This window comes from Bos indicus x Bos taurus, chromosome 8 (genome assembly GCF_003369695.1).
Source record: "Bos indicus x Bos taurus breed Angus x Brahman F1 hybrid chromosome 8, Bos_hybrid_MaternalHap_v2.0, whole genome shotgun sequence".
NCBI classification, from domain to species: Eukaryota; Metazoa; Chordata; class Mammalia; order Artiodactyla; family Bovidae; genus Bos; species Bos indicus x Bos taurus.
The window spans coordinates 64798687-64819374 of record NC_040083.1 but is presented as its reverse complement, the minus strand read 5'-3'; the positions used below and the strand labels follow the sequence as shown (position 1 = coordinate 64819374).

At 38.5% G+C, this 20688-nt stretch overlaps 1 protein-coding gene across 1 annotated transcript in view; it reads left to right on the top strand.

Annotated features, from left to right (window-relative positions):
• Positions 1–20688, top strand: part of ERP44 (endoplasmic reticulum protein 44) — a 100199-nt gene that overhangs the window by 44929 nt on the left and 34582 nt on the right. The window contains exons 3-4 of the mRNA XM_027549775.1: positions 1216–1255; positions 6304–6419. Of these exons, the coding sequence (XP_027405576.1) occupies positions 1216–1255; positions 6304–6419 (156 nt within the window). The remainder of the gene's footprint in view (positions 1–1215; positions 1256–6303; positions 6420–20688) is intronic.

The window sequence follows — 20688 nt, the reverse complement described above, 5'->3', positions numbered from 1 at the left end:
ATTTCATTTCACCCACTGATTTGAGCAAAACTAAAAATAATGAGAGATAAAAGCATTATTCATTGACCATCATATGTTGTCTTGTTTCCTTGGAACTGGTTTTAAATGCTAGAAAGTCTATTCCCACATTGTGGGATTTCTTGAGATAAACTTTAGCCTATATCAGTGTCACGTGGAGGACTTATAATACCAGTATTGATAGGCCTGCCCCCAGTTCCTGATAGAAATCGCTAGACCCAACCTAAGAATTTGCATTTCTGCAAGTTACAGTGTGATGCTGGTGCTTCTGGTTCCAGGAACCACAGATCGAGAACCACACTGTGTCAGTGAATAGTACGTGGACAGAAAATGCCTCAAAGTTATTAAGTAAAAAAGGAAAAAGAGAATTGAAACTCGCAAATCATCTTCACTCCTTTCATCTTTCACATTCTAGAATATCTTTGTGGGTATGATTTGTGTGTGTGTGTGTGCGCGCGCGTGTGCATGCATGCAGTTTACTGAGTACTGAGTTTTTGTTAGATTTAGGCAAAAGGAACAGATACCTTTCTCCTGTCTTCACATCTGGATATGCAAATAATACTGAGTTATATTTTGCAACAGAGAATAAATGTTAAACGGGTAGGAACCAGAAAAGGTACATCTTACGCAACACTGTTATTTGTAGATTACTTGTTGCTACTAGGTGGCATCTGAGTTTTAGAAATAGCTTACTTATACAAGTCTGTTCTCTGCAATAGGAGTTTATTGGTTGGCCAAAAAGTTTGGGTTTTTCGGTAACATCTTAAGGAAAAGCCAAATGAACTTTTTGGCCAATGCAATATTTGCAGAGCTAATTCTCAGTTATTCATGAATGTGGAAGGTCAAAAAATGGATTAATAAAATCCAGATCACTCCACTTCACTTTTTATGAGAGTAGGCTATTTAGTAGCTTACTTGCCTGATCTGAGCTTGATTCTCTGTTTATTTTATATTCATTCAGTGGGGGTATTAAGATGGTGGATGTAGAGAAAAGGAGTAGGGGCTCCCACAAATTATGTAAGCCATTTTTGATGCTATGTACAGGTTTCTGAGTGAGAGATAACTTAATAGTTACTGTGTATTTTTCTTGAGCCTTTAAAATAGAAAAGGCTATGATAAAAACCATTATCTTGAATTATGTCATAATTATGTAGACATAAGTAACTTAGATTGTTTGGTTTTGTTTTTCAATTTCAGACAATGCTGATGTTGCTTTAGTAAATTTTTATGCTGATTGGTAAGTAATATCTTATTTTGGCGGGGAGGGGTACATCATTAAGGGTTTGGGGGTTATTTTGTTTTTTTGCTTTTAACTTTCTAGAGGTGATTTTTCTTTGCTAGAAAGGAGTAAGTAGGGAAGCCTCTTTCTTCTGTAAGACAATACTCCATAAACAAAATTAATAATTCAGGTTCATTTATTTACAGATGAAGCAACTTAATTTGGTGAGCATTTGTTTTAAGAGAGAAAATATACTGATTCCGTCATCCCACATTTTAAAATAAAAGCAGGCTACAGAATAATTCAGATTTCTGTCTTAGTCTGTCTGTCTCTCTTTGTCTCTCAGTCTCTCACTCACACGTGCACACACACATGTACATATTGCGGTTCTCTATTTTTCCTTACTGAGGAAGTAAGGCAGTGTTTGGAGGTGAGGATGTGGGTATGGCAGATTTAGAAGGAAAAATAATGTTGATATTTTGTAACGCATACCATCCACTGCTACTTCTAGGAAGCCTTGACTCCTTTCCCTGTCTGAATCGGACTCTGTCTTGTCTGTTCACGTAGTTCCCTATGTCCCACATTCTACTACATTGTTTTGTCTTCAGTCTCTGTGTTCCAGCAAACCAGTTTTGAGGGCAGAGATAAAGTTTTTCTTAGTGTTCCCAGCATTGAGCACAAGGGCACAGTATATTGTAGATGTTGAAGAATGTGGCATGGGGATAGGAAGAGGGGCACTTCAGCTGGAGAGAAGTTTGAAACAACTCACATCATCCTTATTCCCAGACAGTCTGTACCTTATATGACCCTCTTAGGCTTACCACCTAGCAGGTGCCTCTGCCCCTACTTCAAGCCACACATAGTCCTACATTTTACCTAGGTATCTATTAACAGTCTTAGTTTATTTCCTCTGCTTCTGGTCTTATACGTCTCCATTCTTTTGCTGCAAAGTAAGCCAGAGTAGTCTTTCCTCAAGTGCAAATTAGATTAGTTTACACCTCATCTTAAAAACCTTAAATGTTTTCCATTACTTTTATGTGAGTCCCTTAGCTTGGCCTGGAAGGCCCCTGGTGGCCCTGTTCCTTCCTACCTCTGCTGCTGTATCTCTTGCCTCTCCATTCCCATATTCTGTTCTGTTATGCTTCTGTAATATTCTCTTTCATCACTGACCTTTAATCATGGTATTTCTCTGTCTGAATGGATCTCTCTTCTCTTACCCATTTGCTTACTTCATTAAGTCTGAACCATCCTTCAAGTCTTAGATTAGATGCCACTTTCTCCAGGCCACCTTCCTACATCATGCCCCTACCCCTACTCTCAAGTACAGTTAGGAACCCTTTCTATATCTGCTCATAACCCTGCATACTTAGCCAGTCATAACACTTGTATGCCACGGTTTAGTTGGTGCCTCCCTCCTATATCATTAACTTTGTGAAAAGTTACCATATCTATCTTTTTTTCAACATGAATCACCAAGCACTTTGCATGACAGTTGGCAGATAAGTACATAGTAAATATTTACTGGATCAACAATATATAGTATCTGTATTTAAAGAACTTTAGTAGAATGTTGAAGATACACAGAGAAAATACCATTTATAAAATGTACAACAGAAGATAGCAGTTTCCGAAGTAAATTAGGATTGTCCAGATGTAACATTCAGAGAAGAGGATGGCACCCCATTCCAGTACTCTTACCTGGAAAATCCCATGGGTGGAGGACCCTGGTAGGCTGCAGTCCATGGGGTCAATAAGAGTCGGACACGACTGAGCGACTTCACTTTCACTTTTCACTTTCATGCATTGGAGAAGGAAATGGCAACCCACTCCAGTATTCTTGCCTGGAGAATCCCAGGGACGGCGGAGCCCGGTGGGCTGCCATCTATGGGGTTGCACAGAGTCGGACACAACTGAAGCGACTTAGCAGCGGCAGCAGCAGCAGATGTAACATTAACCGCAGAATGTGGTAGAAAATTATTGAATTCAGTCCACTTTAAAAGTAAACAGATTCAGAGGAATATTTTCCCATACTTACCTGACTAGATTGTGGCAGAGTTGAAACTGTTGGGTTGGCCAAAAAGTTCATTTGGGTTTTTCCATAAGATGTTGCAGAAAACCCAAATTAACTTTTTGGCCAACCCAGTAGAATGCAGTTACCTTGATGGAGGAGTTTTGTGTGTTGTAAGAAAGAGAAATAGAACATGCCACCAACCCTGTTGTGAAAAAGCAGATTGAAAATGTGGACTAACTGCAGTTATTTGAGAAACATATTACCAAAGAATACTTGGAGTTATACGTAAGTTTTATGGTGTTTTATTCAATGGAAAAAAACGTGGATAACTTGACTTAGGACTTAGACTTATACTGCGTGGCCTCAAAGTCAGGATTCTGAGTTCCCTTTGGGAGTTACAGATGTGGCACAGCTTAAGGAAGGATTCTCTAACAGAGTTGCCTAAAAATATACCTGAAAGGACAGTAAACCACAGTAGAACTTAATAATGCTGTGATGTGCCAGGTTCTTTACATATATTGTTTTTAATGCTCAGAACTACTCTCCAGGTAGGTATTATAATTTCCATTTTAGATTGAGGAAATTGAGGCTCAGAGAGGTCATACGGCTAATAAGTGGTGGAACTGGGATTTAACCTCAAGTATGTCTGACTCTGAAGCTTATTTTTTTTCCCACTAAGCTCTACTAGTTCAGTTCAGTTCAGTCACTCAGTCATGTCCGACTCTTTGCCTCCCCATGTTATACTAGTAAGTGTCCTTAAATTGTCCCCTCAAAGACTTTTGCCCCATTTGGTTGATTTGTAAAGGGTTGATTTCAAGTACTAGATATGGAGATTGGATTCAGATGACTCTTCAGTTCAGTTGCTCAGTCGTGTCCGACTCCTTGCGACCCCATGAATTGCAGCACTCCAGGCCTCCCTGTCCATCACCAACTCCTGGAGTTCACCCAAACTCATGTCCATCGAGTCGGTGATGCCATCCAGCCATCTCATCCTCTGTCGTCCGTTTCTCCTCCTGCCCCCCATCACTCCCAGCATCAGAGTCTTTTCCAATGAGTCAGCTCTTCGCATGAGGTGGCCAAAGTATTGGAGTTTCAGCTTTAGCATCAGTCCTTCCAAAGAACACCCAGGACTGATCTCCTTTAGAATGGACTGGTTGGATCTCCTTGCAGTCCAAGGGACTCACAAGAGTCCTCTCCAACACCACAGTTCCAAGACCCTGTTAATGGATCTATTTGCTTTGGTTGTGTCACTTTTGTAAATGTAACTTTATATTGGAATTGAAGTTTTATTTTATCTTCCCCTTTCACCTTTTGGTATTATAACTGATCTTGTTTTAAACATGAATCTGTGTATAACTGCTTATTGAGCAACAAACTGGACAGTCCAGAAAGGAGCCCTTAATATCTCTCTTTTCTTGCCCTTAAGTCAGGATTCTTTACTAAGCCATATCCTAATTTCTTCAAGAAATCATCATGCAATCCTTACCCCTTGCCTCCCTGGCCCTCTAGAACCCTATCTTTAGCAAACTGTGTGAACCCAGAAACCTGTGACCCTAACTTGTCCAGTTCCTCCATCCTACCAATTTATTCATTTAACAGAAATCTACTGAAATGCTTATTAGAATATGTAGTCTCAGAATAAGACACGGTCCCTGATGTCTGCAGACCCTACCCACCTATCCCAGATGGGAGAGATTTAAGAATGCTAGAAGAGGAAAGAGCCACTTGAAAGCGAGAGACTGAAGATACAGATTGTGTCTCCTTGGTATTTTCTAGGACATCTCCTTAGGAAGTCAGGTGAGTGGGCTAGAAGAGTTACATACAAAGAGAAATAGGGAGGAAGTATAAAGTTTGTATCCTGTCATAGACTTTATATTTTTCTTAAATTATAATTAATATGTATGACCTAATTGCACTTCGCTGGCTCAGACAGTAAAGAATCTGCTTGCAATGCAGGAGATGTAGGTTCGATCCCTGGGTTGAGAAGATCCCCTGGAGAAAGGAATGGTTACTCACTCCAGTATTCTTGCCTGGAGAATTCCATGGACAGAGGAGCCTGGTGGGCTACAGTCCATGGGGTTGCAAAGAGGCAGACACGACTGAGTGACTAAAACTTTCTTTCTTTGATCTAATTACATGTGGATTAGAGTTCACAGGCTTCATTTAGGTACCTTTCTTGATGGAAAAGGGCTCTGGAAGCAATAGTAGGAATTATAGTTGTGTTCTTCTTGTTGTTGTTAATAAACACTCAATACCTTTTTCGTATGAAAATAACCATTCTAGCCCACCTGCTTGTGTGCTGATTCTGATTCTTCTCTTTCTCATCAGGTGCCTTTAATGACTCAGAGGATACATTTGTGAAGTAGTTGGCTTGATCAAGGGGCAGTCAGAATTAGAAGTCTCATGTTTCTACAATATTGTGGGGTTTGTGGCCCCTTTTAAAAGTAAAGGCAGAGCAAAAAACTACAGACAGAAAACATGGACAGGAAGTCTCCTTTGAGAATAAAAAAATTTTGCTCCTGAACTTAGTATGTTTAATAGCTTATACATACAAAAGCCTATTTGAACGAGAGGTAAATTTTGAGAGGAAACAGTTCGGTCTGTACCATATGCCATTTTCATATTAACTTGCCTGTGAGATTTGATTGAACTTGTCAGGTGAATCAGTCTAATATTTGCAATAAATTTATCATTTTAAAGACTTTGTAGTCTAAAAATATGTTCATTATTCAGAGAAGCTAATTTCCTTTATAAATGCCTGAGACTTAGTAATTACAGATCCAAGTAGATACATTTTAGAGGACTTATCTCACACTTGTTTCATTGCCTTTGTGAGAGATCATCTTTAAATTATTTGTCTGAAATGGAATAGTCTTTGAATTTCAGATTGTTTTCATCTCCAATGAATGACATCAGGAATCCTGAATTAACAGTGTAATTGTTAATTCTGTTTATTGTACATATAATAAATACTAAATATAAACAGATAACAACAAAAATAAAATTTTATTGCTTCTACTCTTCAGTTTTAATTGGTATCCTTTTCTGTGCGTAGGTGTCGTTTCAGCCAGATGTTGCACCCAATTTTTGAGGAAGCTTCCAATGTCATTAAGGAAGAATACCCAAATGCAAATCAAGTAGTCTTTGCCAGAGTTGATTGTGATCAGCACTGTAAGTACCTCATAGGAAGTCTGGAAGAAGCTGTCCTGTCCCCACCTCTCCTACACACACACACATACACACTTTTTTTTAATGCTCTGTTTTAAGTAGAGAAAAAGACAAAAATGCTCTTGACTTTGGTTAAAATATTAATATTTAATCCTTATGTATGGATACTTACAACACTACTTTCCATTTTGCCTGTGTGAAGGATTAAAAAAAAGCTTTTTTTTCATTATAGTAGGGCAAGCATGCAGGTAGTAAATCATTGGGTTTTCTACCAAAGCAAGTACCAAAATCAATAAATAAAATTGATATATAGGCTTAGGAAAGAAAACGATTTCTGTTAGTTTTAGAATCATGCAAAAATACCATTTGTAGTCATTTCAAATAAAACAGTCTCAGATTTTTGTGTGGTTTCTCTTACATAAAAGATTCTACTAAGATGTTTTAAACTATCTTTGAGGTATAATTTGCTCTGGTTACTGATTAATTTTGAGAAACTTAGGTTAGTCCTACTTAGAACCCAGCCTCTTGGATTTCATTGTCTCACTGGTGCTTTCTTTGTAAAATCCTTATAATTTTCTGTACACATGACAGATTTCTCCAGTGTGAGCCAGTGAGCTTACTTTGAGGTTTCTTCCTGAGTGCTTCCATTATCCTTGAATTTAACTCTCTCATAGTGCCCAAGTCACTGCGCTTTGTAGTTCTGCTTCATTGTGTCTTGGTTGTCTCACCAATTGTAATGTCAGTTCTTCAAAGGCAGGAACTATTAGCTTTGTTTTTAAATCTCTCTTTTGTTACTAAGTGGAGACCAAACTAATTCTTTGAATCTGAAGCATCTGAGTGTTTCTGGGTGACAAAGATAGCTCATTAAAAAAGCTTGTTGTGTTGAGTTATTGGTAAGTTGGCCTGAATTACAGAACATTCCTATTCTGCAAATTTCCTATCCTTTACATTTCACCTGACAAGACTGTGTGTGTGTGTGTCCGTGCACATGTTTGTATACACTCACTTTTCACTTTGCTGATGAGGAAATGAAAATAAAAAAGTGACTTAACCAATGTCATATAGCTTACTGTCTAGTCAGGGCAGAATTCGAATCCCGATCTCCTGACCAAATGCCTTCCCAGACCCATTTACTTATTTTCCATTCAGTTCAACAAATGGTTTGGGGATTTTCTGGTAAAGCCCTGTGCTAGGCAGAAACAGCTGACAGCAAAGTATTTCAAAATCTCCTAAACCATGCCCCACATATCTGTCTGCTGAGGTTCATAACTATATAGGAGGAAGGGAGCAAGAAAAGATTGTGAGTGCAAGCATGGCCTGCATTCCCACCCTGCTTTTTGGATCTTTCCTCCCACCTTTCCCTGACAGAGAACATGAGGTTTTTGGTGTGGGCTCTCATTTCAAAATTTTCTATTCTTAATGTATTTAATTAGAACAGACAATAGCCCCTACTTTGATTGAATTTGGATTATAAGATCTGAAATTCTGCTCTCAAGCTTACGGTTATTAGAAAAATTAACTTGTTTAACAATACGTATCATTAATTCTAACAGATTCAGTTCAGTTCAGTTGCTCAGTCTTGTCCGACTCTTTGCGACCCCATGAATCGCAGCACGCCAGGCCTCCCTGTCCATCACCAACTCCCGGAGTTCACTCAGACTCACGTCCATCGAGTCAGTGATGCCATCCAGCCATCTCATCCTCTGTCGTCCCCTTCTCCTCCTGCCCCCAATCCCTCCCAGCATCAGAGTCTTTTCCAATGAGTCAGCTCTTTACATGAGGTGGCCAAAGTACTGGAGTTTCAGCTTCAGTATCATTCCTTCCAAAGAAATCCCAGGGCTGATCTCCTTCAGAATGGACTGGTTGGATCTCCTTGCAGTCCCAGGGATTCTCAAGAGTCTTCTCCAACACCACAGTTCAAAAGCATCAATTCTTCAGTGCTCAGCCTTCTTCACAGGCTATGTAGGTTCAATCCCTAGGTCAGGAAGATCCCCTGAAAAAGGAAATGGCAACCCACTCCAGTATTGTTGCCTGAAGAATCCCATGCCAGAGGGGCCTGGGTAGGTGGCAGTCCATGGAGTCACAAAGAGACAGATTAGTGAGCATAAATAAATCTAACATCATTGCTAGTAATCTTTTTATGGGAGTAAATAACCATAATTAAGATTTTTTTTTTAATCCACCAGAGACGTCTATAGAATTAGTTTCTTACTAGTGAAAGTGATATCTAAGACATTGTGTGTTTTACTTAAGTATTTTTTTCCCTTCTGTGTAATTCTTCCGCCTTTTTTGGCTGTGCTGCGTCCCCATTGCTTTACATGGCCTTTCTCTAGTTGGAGTGAGTGGAGGGATACTCTTTGTTGCAGTTTGCAGGCTTCTCATTGCAGTTGTTCCTGTTACTGAGCACAGTGTAGGTGCCTGGGCTTCAGTAGCTGCAGCATGTGGGCTCAGTGGCTGCAGCTTGTGGGTCTCAGTGGTTGCAGCGTGTGGCCTCAGTGGTTGTAGTGTGGAGGCTCACTGGTTGCAGCATGTGGGTCTCAGTAGTTGTAGTGTGGAGGCTCTAGGGCGCATGGGCTTCAGTATTTGCAGCACACAAGCTTGGGCTCAGTAGTTGCAGCTCACAGGCTTTGTCGCTTCACAGCATTTAGAATCTTCCCAGACCAGAAAACAAACCTGTGTCCCCTGCAGTGGCAGGTGGATTCTTATCCACTTTGTCACCAGGAAAGCCCAATTCTTCCCTTTTTAAGTGACACCATGAAATCCTTTTAATGATTTGTTCATATTTTGCACTCTGTCTTTAGAGATTGTACAATAGGCTGTACTTTGGGTAATCCCTCACATGCTAGTTGAATTGCAGAGGTTTTCATCTGGAAGGACCTTAAGAGTCCTGTAGTCTGGAGAAAAATGCCTGTTAGGCAGATTATTCTTTGGTAGGATTTGCCTTTTTTGTTTTAAGATTTATTGAAGTACAATTGACATATAGTAAACTGCACAAGCTTAAATTATAACAATTTAATATTTTGACATATGTACAGTTGTGAAGCTATGATCGTAGTCAAGATATCAACATATCTGTCATCCCCCAAATTTTGCTTATGCTCCTTTGTGGAGTGTCTCTCCTGTCCATCCTCAGGTGACCATGGAACTGCCAACATTTGGATTTGCAATAATTTCTTTGGTGTTATATCCAAGAAATTATTGCAAATCCAATGTCATGAATCTTTTCTCCTATATTTTCTTTCTAGAGTATTATCATTTAGGTGGTAAGTTTAGGTTTTTACCCATTTTGAATTAATTTTGTGTATGGTTCAAGGTAAGGATCCAGTTTCATTCTTTTGCAGGTGGACATTCAGCTTTTCTAACACCATTTGCTGATGAGATTATCTTTTCCCTGTTGAATGATCTTGACACCCTTGTCAAAAATCATTTGAGCATATATGAGGGTTTATTTTTGGATAATCTGTTGTGTTCCATTGGTCAATATGTCTGTGTTTATGCTAGTATCACACTTTTTTTTTAAATTATTGTAGTCTTGTAATAAGTTTTGAAGTTAGGAAGTATGAGATCTCAAGTTTTGTTTGAGAGTATCTTCTGAAAGGCATATACTCTTAATGTTGATGGAGTCTAATTTTGTCCTTTTAAAAAATGGACTATACTTTTTAATTCTCTAAGAAATCTTTGCCTCACCCATGATCACAAAGACTTTCTGCTATTGTTTCTTTCATAAATTTTATGTATGAAGTGTACATCTAAGTCTGTGTTGCATTTAGACTTAATTTTTATATGTGGCACAATGTTTGGATTAGAATGCCTTTTTTTTTTACCAATAGTTGCCAAGTTGTTCTGACATTATTTGTTGAAAAGACAATCCTATCTTCACTAATTTTGCATCTTTGTCAGAATCATCTGGCCATATATATATGGATCTATTTCTAGTCTCTGTTCTGTACTGGATATATTTGTCTGTTTATATTAATACCAATACCTCACTTTCTAGATTACTTTAGATTTGTAGTAAGTCTCAAAGCAAGTGGTTTAAATCTTCTAAGCTTGTCGTTTTTTTCACAGTGGTTAGGTTACTCTAGTTGCTTTGGATTTCTGTAAGACTTTTAGAATCAGCTTATTAATTTCTAGCCAAAGGGTGTAGTTGCGGGAGGATGGCTGGGGTTCTAACTGGGATGGCTTTGAACCCTTAGGCCACTTTGTGGAGAACTGTCATTTTGACGATATTGACTCTTTTAATCCATGAACACTGTATATCTTCCCATTTGTTTAGGTCTTTTCTGTTTCTCTTAGCAGTATTTTGCAGTCTTCAGCAATGTTTTAGTCTACATGTCTTTCATATCTCTGTCAAATTTATCAATAGGCATTTATTTTTTGATGCTGTTGTAAATGATACTTTTCAAATAACCTTTTTATTTTTGGAACAAATGTAGAGATATATTGTAGAAAAATTCTGAAGATAATACAGTGACCTTCCTTCTACCCCTTAACCCAGTTTATCCTAGTGTTGACTGACATTTTATTTTACCTTTCCATGGTACATTTGTCAAAACTAAAATTTTAATTTCTTATGTTTATTGCTGGTATATAAAATACAATTGATTTTTGTATAATGATCTTGTATACTGGTACTTATTAGTTCTAATAAGTGTTATGTAGATCCCTTAGGAGTTTTTACTTAGACAGTTATGCTGTATGCAAATATAAAGTTTTACTTCTTACAGGCTTTGCTTCCTTACAGTAGTTTTTCTGTAAAGCACCTACTTGGTGCTTTAGGATTCGTTTCTGTCAGGCAGAAGTTTGATAAAAAGTTTCCTATCAAAACCAGAAGGTGACCTCAGAATCAAAATACCATCCTGTCCACATAGGTGTTCTTATTAATCACCTGTCTGGTACTGTGGCAACCTACTCTGTCTTACCTTCTGATACTTAAGTCTGTCTTGCTTCTGGCTCAGTGTGTCACCCAGAACTTCCATTCAAAATAATAGTGTTATTTCTTGGGAAAAAATTCTAGTCAGATTGTTGGGAAAAACCTACTAATAATACATGCTTTTGCGTGTATTATTTCAGTTATCTTCACCACAGCCCCTTTAGTTAGATAGTGTTATTTACTTACTCAGCATTTTTTTTTTATACGCCTGCTCTTTGTAGTGCAGTGTGGGAGGTTTACAGCAATGAGCCAGATAAACCCAGAAAGGCAAGGGCAATACACACACATTTGCTCATCAGGATAACTGTTTTGAAGGGAAGGGTTTTAGGTACTATGAGATAATAAGTCCAACTTAGTCTAAGGGTATACAGAGGTCCCCTTGGAGAATAAGGAAAAGTAGGATTTTTTAAGGGAAGAAGAGTGTTTCAGACAGGAGGAGCAGTAAATGTGAAGTTTCTGAGGTGGTAATGGACGTTGGACTTCAGAGAGCTGGAGTATATTATTGCTTTATAGATAAAGACACTGAAAGACTCAGAGATTAGAGACAGTGAGTGATTTATTGAGGTTACATGGTACATGGAGGGAGCCAGACTGTCCCCAAGAGTATACAGCTTTTATCAGGTAACTATGATTTTGGAAATCAAGGTAAAGTAATTTAAATTGAGGTTTCTCAAAGAAACTGAAAATTCACCCAGTTCCTATATTAAAATGACTTAAAATGTTTGGTGTGAATAATGCAATAGTCTGTTTAAATTATCTATACTGGGTCAGTGTATACGTAAAAATGTATTTACTTACATATGATATTGTTTCTATTATTGTTTCTGTACTGTGTGGCCCAACCCTCTACTAAGGTAGAAGCCTTTGTTCTGGTACCAGTGCCCTGCTACCTACTAAGTCATATATAGTTGGACATCTTTTAAAAAAAAAAACCACTGAACTTGATTCAGGAGCCACCATAGAAAGTGTGTGTAGGGATGAGGAGGGGTGGGTGTGGTTAAATGTTAAATCCAGGTGAGGGCGTACAGGTACTCACTATATTACTTTCTCATCTTTTCTATAAGCTTGAAAAATTTCAAGATAGAAAGCTGTTATAAAAAGTCACTGAACCTATAATTTGTCTAGTTTAGAAAAGAGAGAGGAGAGCCTTGTTGATTTAGACTTTTTGAGAAAATATGTGTAAAAGCAGCTTGAAGTGTGCACTCTACAGGTGTTCTGTGATACTGTTAATTGTAATTTCTGTTTATTTTCACTGTGATAAGTAATTTTCAACATGATGATTGAATTTAAAAAGGATGTCCTTGAATAGACGCTCACTGGCATTTCGAGGAACACTTAGAGCCCCTTGATGGCTTTTGGAATCTGAGCCCAAGTTCTCTTAGTGGCTGTCTCTTTCTCAGTGAAAACCTCCTGTGTGCAGGGATGGTAGTTGAAGGCATTTTGTGGGTCATGAACTGCCTTCTCTCATAAGCTGCCTTCTCTTGGACAGTAGCATCTATCTCTGCATTACCACCAGGTACAGTGGAAGGCTGATGTGCCCTTTGTGAACATTCTTCCATTACCAAGTAGAACTTATGTGGACTTCCCTGGCATTCCAGTGGTTAAGACTCTGCACTTCCAATCAGAGTGCAGGTTCAGTCCCTGGTTAGGGAACCAAGATCACATGTGCTGTGTGGCCAAAAAAAAAAAAATTTATACCAGTAACACAAAAATGGCTTAATGTTAGGAAATAGAATAAATCCCATCAATATCTAAAATGGGGAAAGCCAGCTTATCCTATCAATAAACACTGAAAGACTTGATAAAACTCAAGATAGATTACTGGAAGAAATTAATGTGGCAAAATGAATGAGCCACGCTTTGCTTGCATTGAATTTTTAAAATCTTTAGTGACTGTGTATTGCTTCCTAACATTTTTGCAAGCTTAAATTGAGGTGTGCCATGTCAGAATTTACCTATTTATCTTAGCCACAAATCTTGTATATTGTCTTGCATTTGGGAATTTCTGCCAATGTGGTGTTTTTTCTTTATCAGCCCTGCTTAAGAACTGAGAACAAGAGTTAAGAAACAAAGAGTTGAGAACAATAAGTTAAGAAACAAGCAACATAATTATATAATAATATAAAAATGTAATGGCACTAATTTTCATAAAACATGCCAAGTGAGTATTCTCAAAGAAGTCCCTTTGGGAGGCAGTGCACGTACTCATTCCTTAGAACCTGGTGCACGTCCTTAGTTTGGAGTTGTCCTCTACTTCAGTTTACTAGTTGATTGGGAAAACCCATCTCAGCGCATAACTATAGGTCTGCTGCCCACATTTCTTTCTATCTATGTCTTTTCCACCTAGCAGCATCCCATGGAGTGCTTTCTCTCTTACCTTTATCTCACCTCTTTGTATGCCCTTTTAGGACTTTATTTGAAGGTTGAAAGGTTCAGGTAAATAGGTTGAGAACCTGGAGCTAGAGGAGAGAAGGCAAGAGTGATGCAGAAGGCTAATTTCACTCCGTCAGCCCTTTGGTTTCTGTATATAAGCTGGATGCAGCAGCTTTGATTTCCCTTCCCCACTCTACTGTCTTCCTGCAAAAGGCTGGAAACTTAGAAAATTTTAAACTCAGAGTGATGCTGGGGTGACATCAGGAAGCTTCCAACTTTAAGCTTAGCTATATTTTTTTGAAATCCCAGTGTAAAGCTTGTAGCTTGAAAAACCCTCATCTAGTGGTAGAATTTAGTTCTCCTCCTAAGCCCCTAACTTCTCCATTTGTTGTATTTAAGTAGAAGAGAAGTAGAGGAAAAGAAAAAGGAAAAGTCAGGGCAGTTAAAGAGAGATGGAAGATACAGATAGAGAAACAATCTCTTCCCACAACCGAGAGGGCATTTATGTCCTGTGATGGCCACTATGTCCTCGCTCATCCTGCAGAGGACTGGGAGAGTGGGCTCATATTTGTCACAGATCTGACAATTGCCTTTTAAATTTTCCCATCTGGGGGCCCGTAAAAGGAATTGCTGCATCTCTGGTGAAGATACATTTATTATTGACTTATTCGAGGATTTCTTTTATACTGATCTTAGAAAATCCAGACTGGTACATCTTTTTGTTACCCTGTATTATATATGAAGAGTTTTAAGAATTTCATTTAGGCTTCTAGTCTGGGGACTTGCCTGGTCGTCCAGTTGCTAGGACTCTGAGCTCCCAATGCAGAGGGCCCGGGTTCAATCCCTGGTCAGGGAACTAAATCCCACATGCCACAACTAAAGATTCCACATGCTGCAACGAAGACCGAAGATCCCGGGCTGCAACTAAGACCTGGCATAGCCAAATGAGTAAATACAAGTTAGAAAAAAAAAGATTCGTGTGTGTGAAAACAGAAATAGTAGTAGCAGCAGCAGCAGTAATATTAATGACAACAATAATAATGGGAACTCTGTAAGAGCAAGGATCTTTTTACCCCTCTATGTCTAGCACTGGATTGACACCTAGCACACAGCCAGTGTTTATTTATAGTTGTTGAACAGATGGATGATAAATAATAGCCAGCATTTATGAACTGTTCCTTTGTAGGTACTTTGTTAAATACTTCAAATAGGTTCTCTCATTACCTCTCAACAATATGATAATGTATTTTTTGCTGTATTTTATCAAGTTTACTTGTCACTGATTATAAAACACACTTCTGCTACTCTTCTATCTGTAACTGAAAAAAAAAAACAAAAATAGAACTATAGCACAGTCTTTTCTTATCACTTAGGATTTTTATGTCTATCCTAAGAGCTATTTTAGAATTACAGATTTTTCACATCGTTTATTTATGTACCTAAAAAGGGAAACAAATTTATTCAAGTAATCCTGAACCAGTTTCACATTCAGAATCTGACTCCTGTGCAGTCACTTTCCAATTCTGTCATTGATTCTTGTGTTTTCCACACAATGTCGACTTCTGTGCCATTTTGAGTGTTTCTAGGATTTTCTTCCAATCTGTTAATACCCAGTTCTGTAAGTACTGATGCTGGCACTTTACTGTTTGACTAACCTCAGAGTTGTTTTTTTTTTTTTTTCTCAATTGAAACATGTCACTGCTAGTTAAGCAACTGTTATTCAAATGCAGCAATATATAACCAAAATGTTAATAGTGATTTTCCCCAGTGGTAGCTGGATTACAGAATGTTCTCATATCCTTGTTTGTAATTGTTTGTCTTCCAAAATTTGTACATACGTGATTAAAACTTGCCTTTACTTCAATTACAGATCATGATATCACTTGGTCTCATCCTATTCAACATTGTTTGGGGAGATTGGGGATAAAATTAATCACTTTCCCTGGTGGTCATGCTGCCTTAAGATGAAGGAAGATCATTCATCTGCCCCTGGTGGGACCAGGTTCTCTGCTGACCTCCAGTGGCTATAGGCTGTATGGCACTGAGCAAGAGATGGGTCAGTAGCTTAGTCGTGTCCGACTCTGCTACCCCATGGACTATAGCTCACCAGGCTCCTCTACCCATGGGATTCTCCAAGCAAGAATAGTGGAGTGGGTTGCCATTTCCTTCTCCAAGCAAGAGAGAGTCTTGTTGAATGTATTATTTGCTGGTCAGTGCAGAACATTCAGATTCCCACTAGCACTTTTAGGAAAGTACTTTGTAATTGCTCTTGAAGTAGGCAGCACTTTCTCCCGCCTTCCAGTGCAACTTGAACTTTCCACATAAGAAATTGAGAAGTTTTTAAAAGAGCTATAAACAAGTGAGACGTTAAGAATAGGAAAATAATTACAGACAACAATATTGTATTAACATCAAACTTGCTAAGAGACGGGATCTTAATTATTCCCATCACAAAAAAGGAATCATAATTATGTAAATTTAGGAATACTAGCTAACACTATAGTGAGGAGGATCATGCTGTAATATTGTAGTATAGAAATGAATCAAGTCAACATGTCATATGTCAACTGTGTTTCAGTTCTGAAAAAAAGATATACAGTGAAGAATTCATGTGCATAAAATACAACTTGTATGAGCAGGTTTAGTCCGAATCCCGAGTAAGCTTATAGGCTTTGTTTCTGATTTTTACATTTAGGGTTTTATTTTATTGTTGTGGTTTTTTGTTGTTGTTTGTTTGTTTTTTTACCACGTTGTGGGAGGGTGTAGTTTGGGCATAGAAAAACACACAGGTAGCAGTGCTCCTTATCCTGGAACCAGAACAGTAAGACCTTTCTATTGAAACCATCTGCCTCTTTTACTCTCTGACATGGATAATCATAGCAGGCAGGGACATTGCTTAGACCAGAGCAAGGGGCACTTCCCTTTTTGGAACCTTGCTGGGCATGAGGATGGCAGGCTGGCAGGCAGAACACATCAAGGAGCAGTAAGTGACCATTGAAGCAGAAGTATGTGCTAATTTTCCAATCAGCAAGCTGTTAACCTTCTTAAGTTTATAATTCCTTTGCCATCCATTTTAACATTTGATCCATCCAGTTAATAATAATTTTTTTAAAAACCCTCCATTTATTATACCCCTTAAGTCATTCTTCATGGTACTGTCAAATGTCACCTTGTAATTAACGTAAAGTCACTTTTGACCAAAACGTGTAAAAAGTCACCTTTATGTCTGAGATTATTGATCAATGCAATTTTAAGGTTATTACTTCTTAGTAATTAAACGCTACCTCATTATGTTGTATACCTGCTGCCATGATGTTGTTTGAGAATTAAGCAAGTATCTATCCCTCTAATAGTCTTTAAGTGCTATTTAATCTTTTTTTAAAATCTGTAACTAGGATTTTAAGGCAGGCTAAAGGTTGTACTGTGTAAGTTGGTAAACAGACTCTTATTTCTGCGGGGTTTGCTGTAGCGGCTTCCTTACTGGTCTTCCTGGTGCTCTACGCTGTCAGGTGAATATTTTCAAAGCCAGCTCTGCTGCTCAGTGACTGCTTATCACAAGCAGGATAAAATTCAAATTCCATTAATTTAGCACTTAATACTCTCTGGAGTCCATCTCTAGCCTTATTTATTTTACTTCTAGTATATCCGTATTTGCTATCAGAACACTCTTTTCCCATTATGCCCACTAATTCACCAAGTTAAGGAAGTTGAAAGCATTATATTGTCTCAAGCAGTGCCTCTTGCTATCCATTTTCATAATGATCCTTAGGCCACAAATAGAAAATGGATGTTTTGTATTAGACTAGTTCATTTCTTTCTGAATCTATCTCATATCCTTTCTGCCAAGTCCTTTGGGGATTTAATTTCTTGGCACATTAGGTTTAACATTGAATATGCACCTAAATTGAACATTGTAGGATATATTTTCCCTTCCTAGGACCTGATATTATTGATTAAAAAAATTTTTGTTATTGCGATTTTGCTGATAGGATGGTCAAAATGTATTCTCTGATAGTTTTAATTTGTTACTTCTTGTTTACAACTCAGCATATTTTTATTGGTCATATTTTTACTGGTCATTCTTTATGAAAGGTTTCTTTCATAAATTGATATCTTAGCCCACTTATCTTTTTTGATGGTCCTTTTGTTACTGCTTTTTATATATTATGAATATGATTAATTTATTTCGTAAAATTACTTGGGAAATGTCCCCTTTTTTTTGTTTTTTCTCTGGAATGGTTGTATAAATATCATTATCGTGTCCTTAAATGTTTGGTAGAATTTCCCCCAACATACCCATTTTAGTGTTATATTTCCATTCTAAGTATTGCCTAGGCTGCATGCTGCAAGCTCTGATATGTATTTTCATTATCATTCATTTCAAAATATTTTCCAGTTTCCCTTTGTAATTTCATCTTTAATCCATGGCATATAGAAGTTACTTTATTCTCATTATGAGTTGAATCATTTGAAAGCTGTTGAGACTTTTTCTGTGATTCATGCAGTTCAGTTCATTTCAGTTCAGTCGCTGAGTTTGTCTGACTCTTTACGAACCCATGGACTGCAGCACGCCAGGCCTCACTGTCCATCACCAACTCCTGGAGTCCACCCAAACCCATGTCCAATGAGTTGGTGATGCCATCCAACCATCTCATCCTCTGTCATCCCCTTCTCCTCATGCCTTCAATCTTTCCCAGCACCAGGGTCTTTTCAAATGAGTCAGCTCTTTGCGTCAGGTGGCCTAAGTATTGGAGTTTCAGCTTCAACATCAGTCCTTCCAATGAACACCCAGGATTGATCTCCTTTAGGATGGACTGGTGGATTGGCTCACAGTCCAAGGGACTCGCAAGAATCTTCTCCAGCACCACATTCAAAAGCATCAATTCTTCAGCACTCAGCTTTCTTTATAGTCCAACTCTCACATCCATATACATGACTACTGGAAAAACCATAGCCTTGACTAGACGGACCTTGTTGGCAAAGTAATGTCTCTGCTTTTTAATATGCTGTCTAGAATGGTCATAACTGTCCTTCCAAGGAGTAAGCGCCTTTTAATTTCATGGCTGCAGTTGCCATCTGCAGTGATTTTGGAGCCCAGAAAAATAAAGTCTGACACTGTTTCCACTGTTTCCCCATCTATTTCCCATGAAGTGATGGGACCAGATGCCGTGATCTTCGTTTTCTGAATCTTGAGCTTTAAGCCAACTTTTTCACTCTCTTCTTTTACTTTCAAAAGAGGCTCTTTAGTTCTTCTTTGCTTTCTGCCATAACGGTGGTGTCATTTGCATATCTGAGGTTATTGATATTTCTCCCAGCAATCTTAATTCCAGCTTGTGCTTCTTCCAGCCCACCGTTTCTCATGATGTACTCTGCATATAAGTTAAATAAGTAGGGGGACAATATACAGCTTTGACATACTCCTTTTCCTATTTGGAACCAGTCTGTTGTTCCATGTCCAGTTCTAACTGTTGCTTCCTGACCTGCATATAGGTTTCTCAAGAGACAGGTCAGGTGGTCTGGTATTCCCATCTCTTTCAGAATTTTCCACAGTTTCTTGTGATCCACACAGTCAAAGGCTTTGGCATAGTCAGTAAAGCAGAAATAGATGTTTTTCTGGAACTCTCTTGCTTTTTCGATGATCCAGCGGATGTTGGCAATTTGATCTCTGGTTCCTCTGCCTTTTCTAAAACAAGCTTGAACATCTGGAAATTCACGGTTCACATATTCCTGAAGCCTGGCTTGAAGAATTTTGAGCATTACTTTACTAGCATGTGAGATGAATGCAATTGTGTGGTAGTTTGAGCATTCTTTGGCATTGCCTTTCTTTGGGATTGGGATGAAAACTGACCTTTTCCAGTCCTGTGGCCATTGCTGAATTTTCCAAATTTGCTGGCATATTGAGTGCAGCACTTTCACAGCATCATCTTTCAGGATTTGGAATAGCTCAACTGGAATTCCATCACTTCCACTAGCTTTGTTCATAGTGATGCTTTCTAAGGCCCACTTAACTTCACATTCCAGGATGTTTGGCTCTAGGTGAGTGATCACCATCATGATTATCTTGGTCATGAAGATCTTTTGTGTACAGTTCTTCTGTGTATTCTTGCCACCTCTTCTTAATATCTTCTGCTTCTGTTAGGTCCATACCATTTCTGTCCTTTATCGAGCCCATCTTTACATGAAATGTTCCCTTGGTATCTCTAATTTTCTTGAAGAGATCTCTGGTCTTTCCCATTCTGTTGTTTTCCTCTATTTCTTTGCACTGATTGCTGAGGAAGGCTTTCTTATCTCTCCTTGCTATTCTTTGGAACTCTGCATTCAGATGCTTAAATCTTTCCTTTTCTCCTTTGCTTTTCACTTTTCTTCTTTTCACAGCTATTTGTAAGGCCTCCCCGGACAGCCATTTTGCTTTTTTGCATTTCTTTTCCATGGGGATGGTCTTGATCCCTGTCTCCTGTACAATGTCACGAACCTCCGTTCATAGTTCATCAGGCACTCTGTCTATCAGATCTAGGCCCTTAAATCTATTTCTCACTTGCACTGTATAATCATAAGGGATTTGATTTAGGTCATACCTGAATGGTCTAGTGGTTTTCCCTACTTTCTTCAATTTCAGTCTGAATTTGGCAATAAGGAGTTCATGATCTGAGCCACAGTCAGCTCCCGGTCTTATATTCGCTGAGTGTATAGAGCTTCTCCATCTTTGGCTGCAAAGAATATAATCAATCTGATTTTGGTGTTGACCATCTGGTGATGTCCATGTGTAGAGTCTTTTCTTGTGTTGTTGGAAGAGGGTGTTTGCTATGACCAGTGCATTCTCTTGGCAAAACTCTATTAGTCTTTGCCCTGCTTCATTCCGTATTCCAAGGCCAAATTTGCCTGTTTCTCCAGGTGTTTCTTGACTTCCTACTTTTGCATTCCAGTCCCCTATAATGAAAAGGACATATTTTTTGGGTGTTAGTTCTA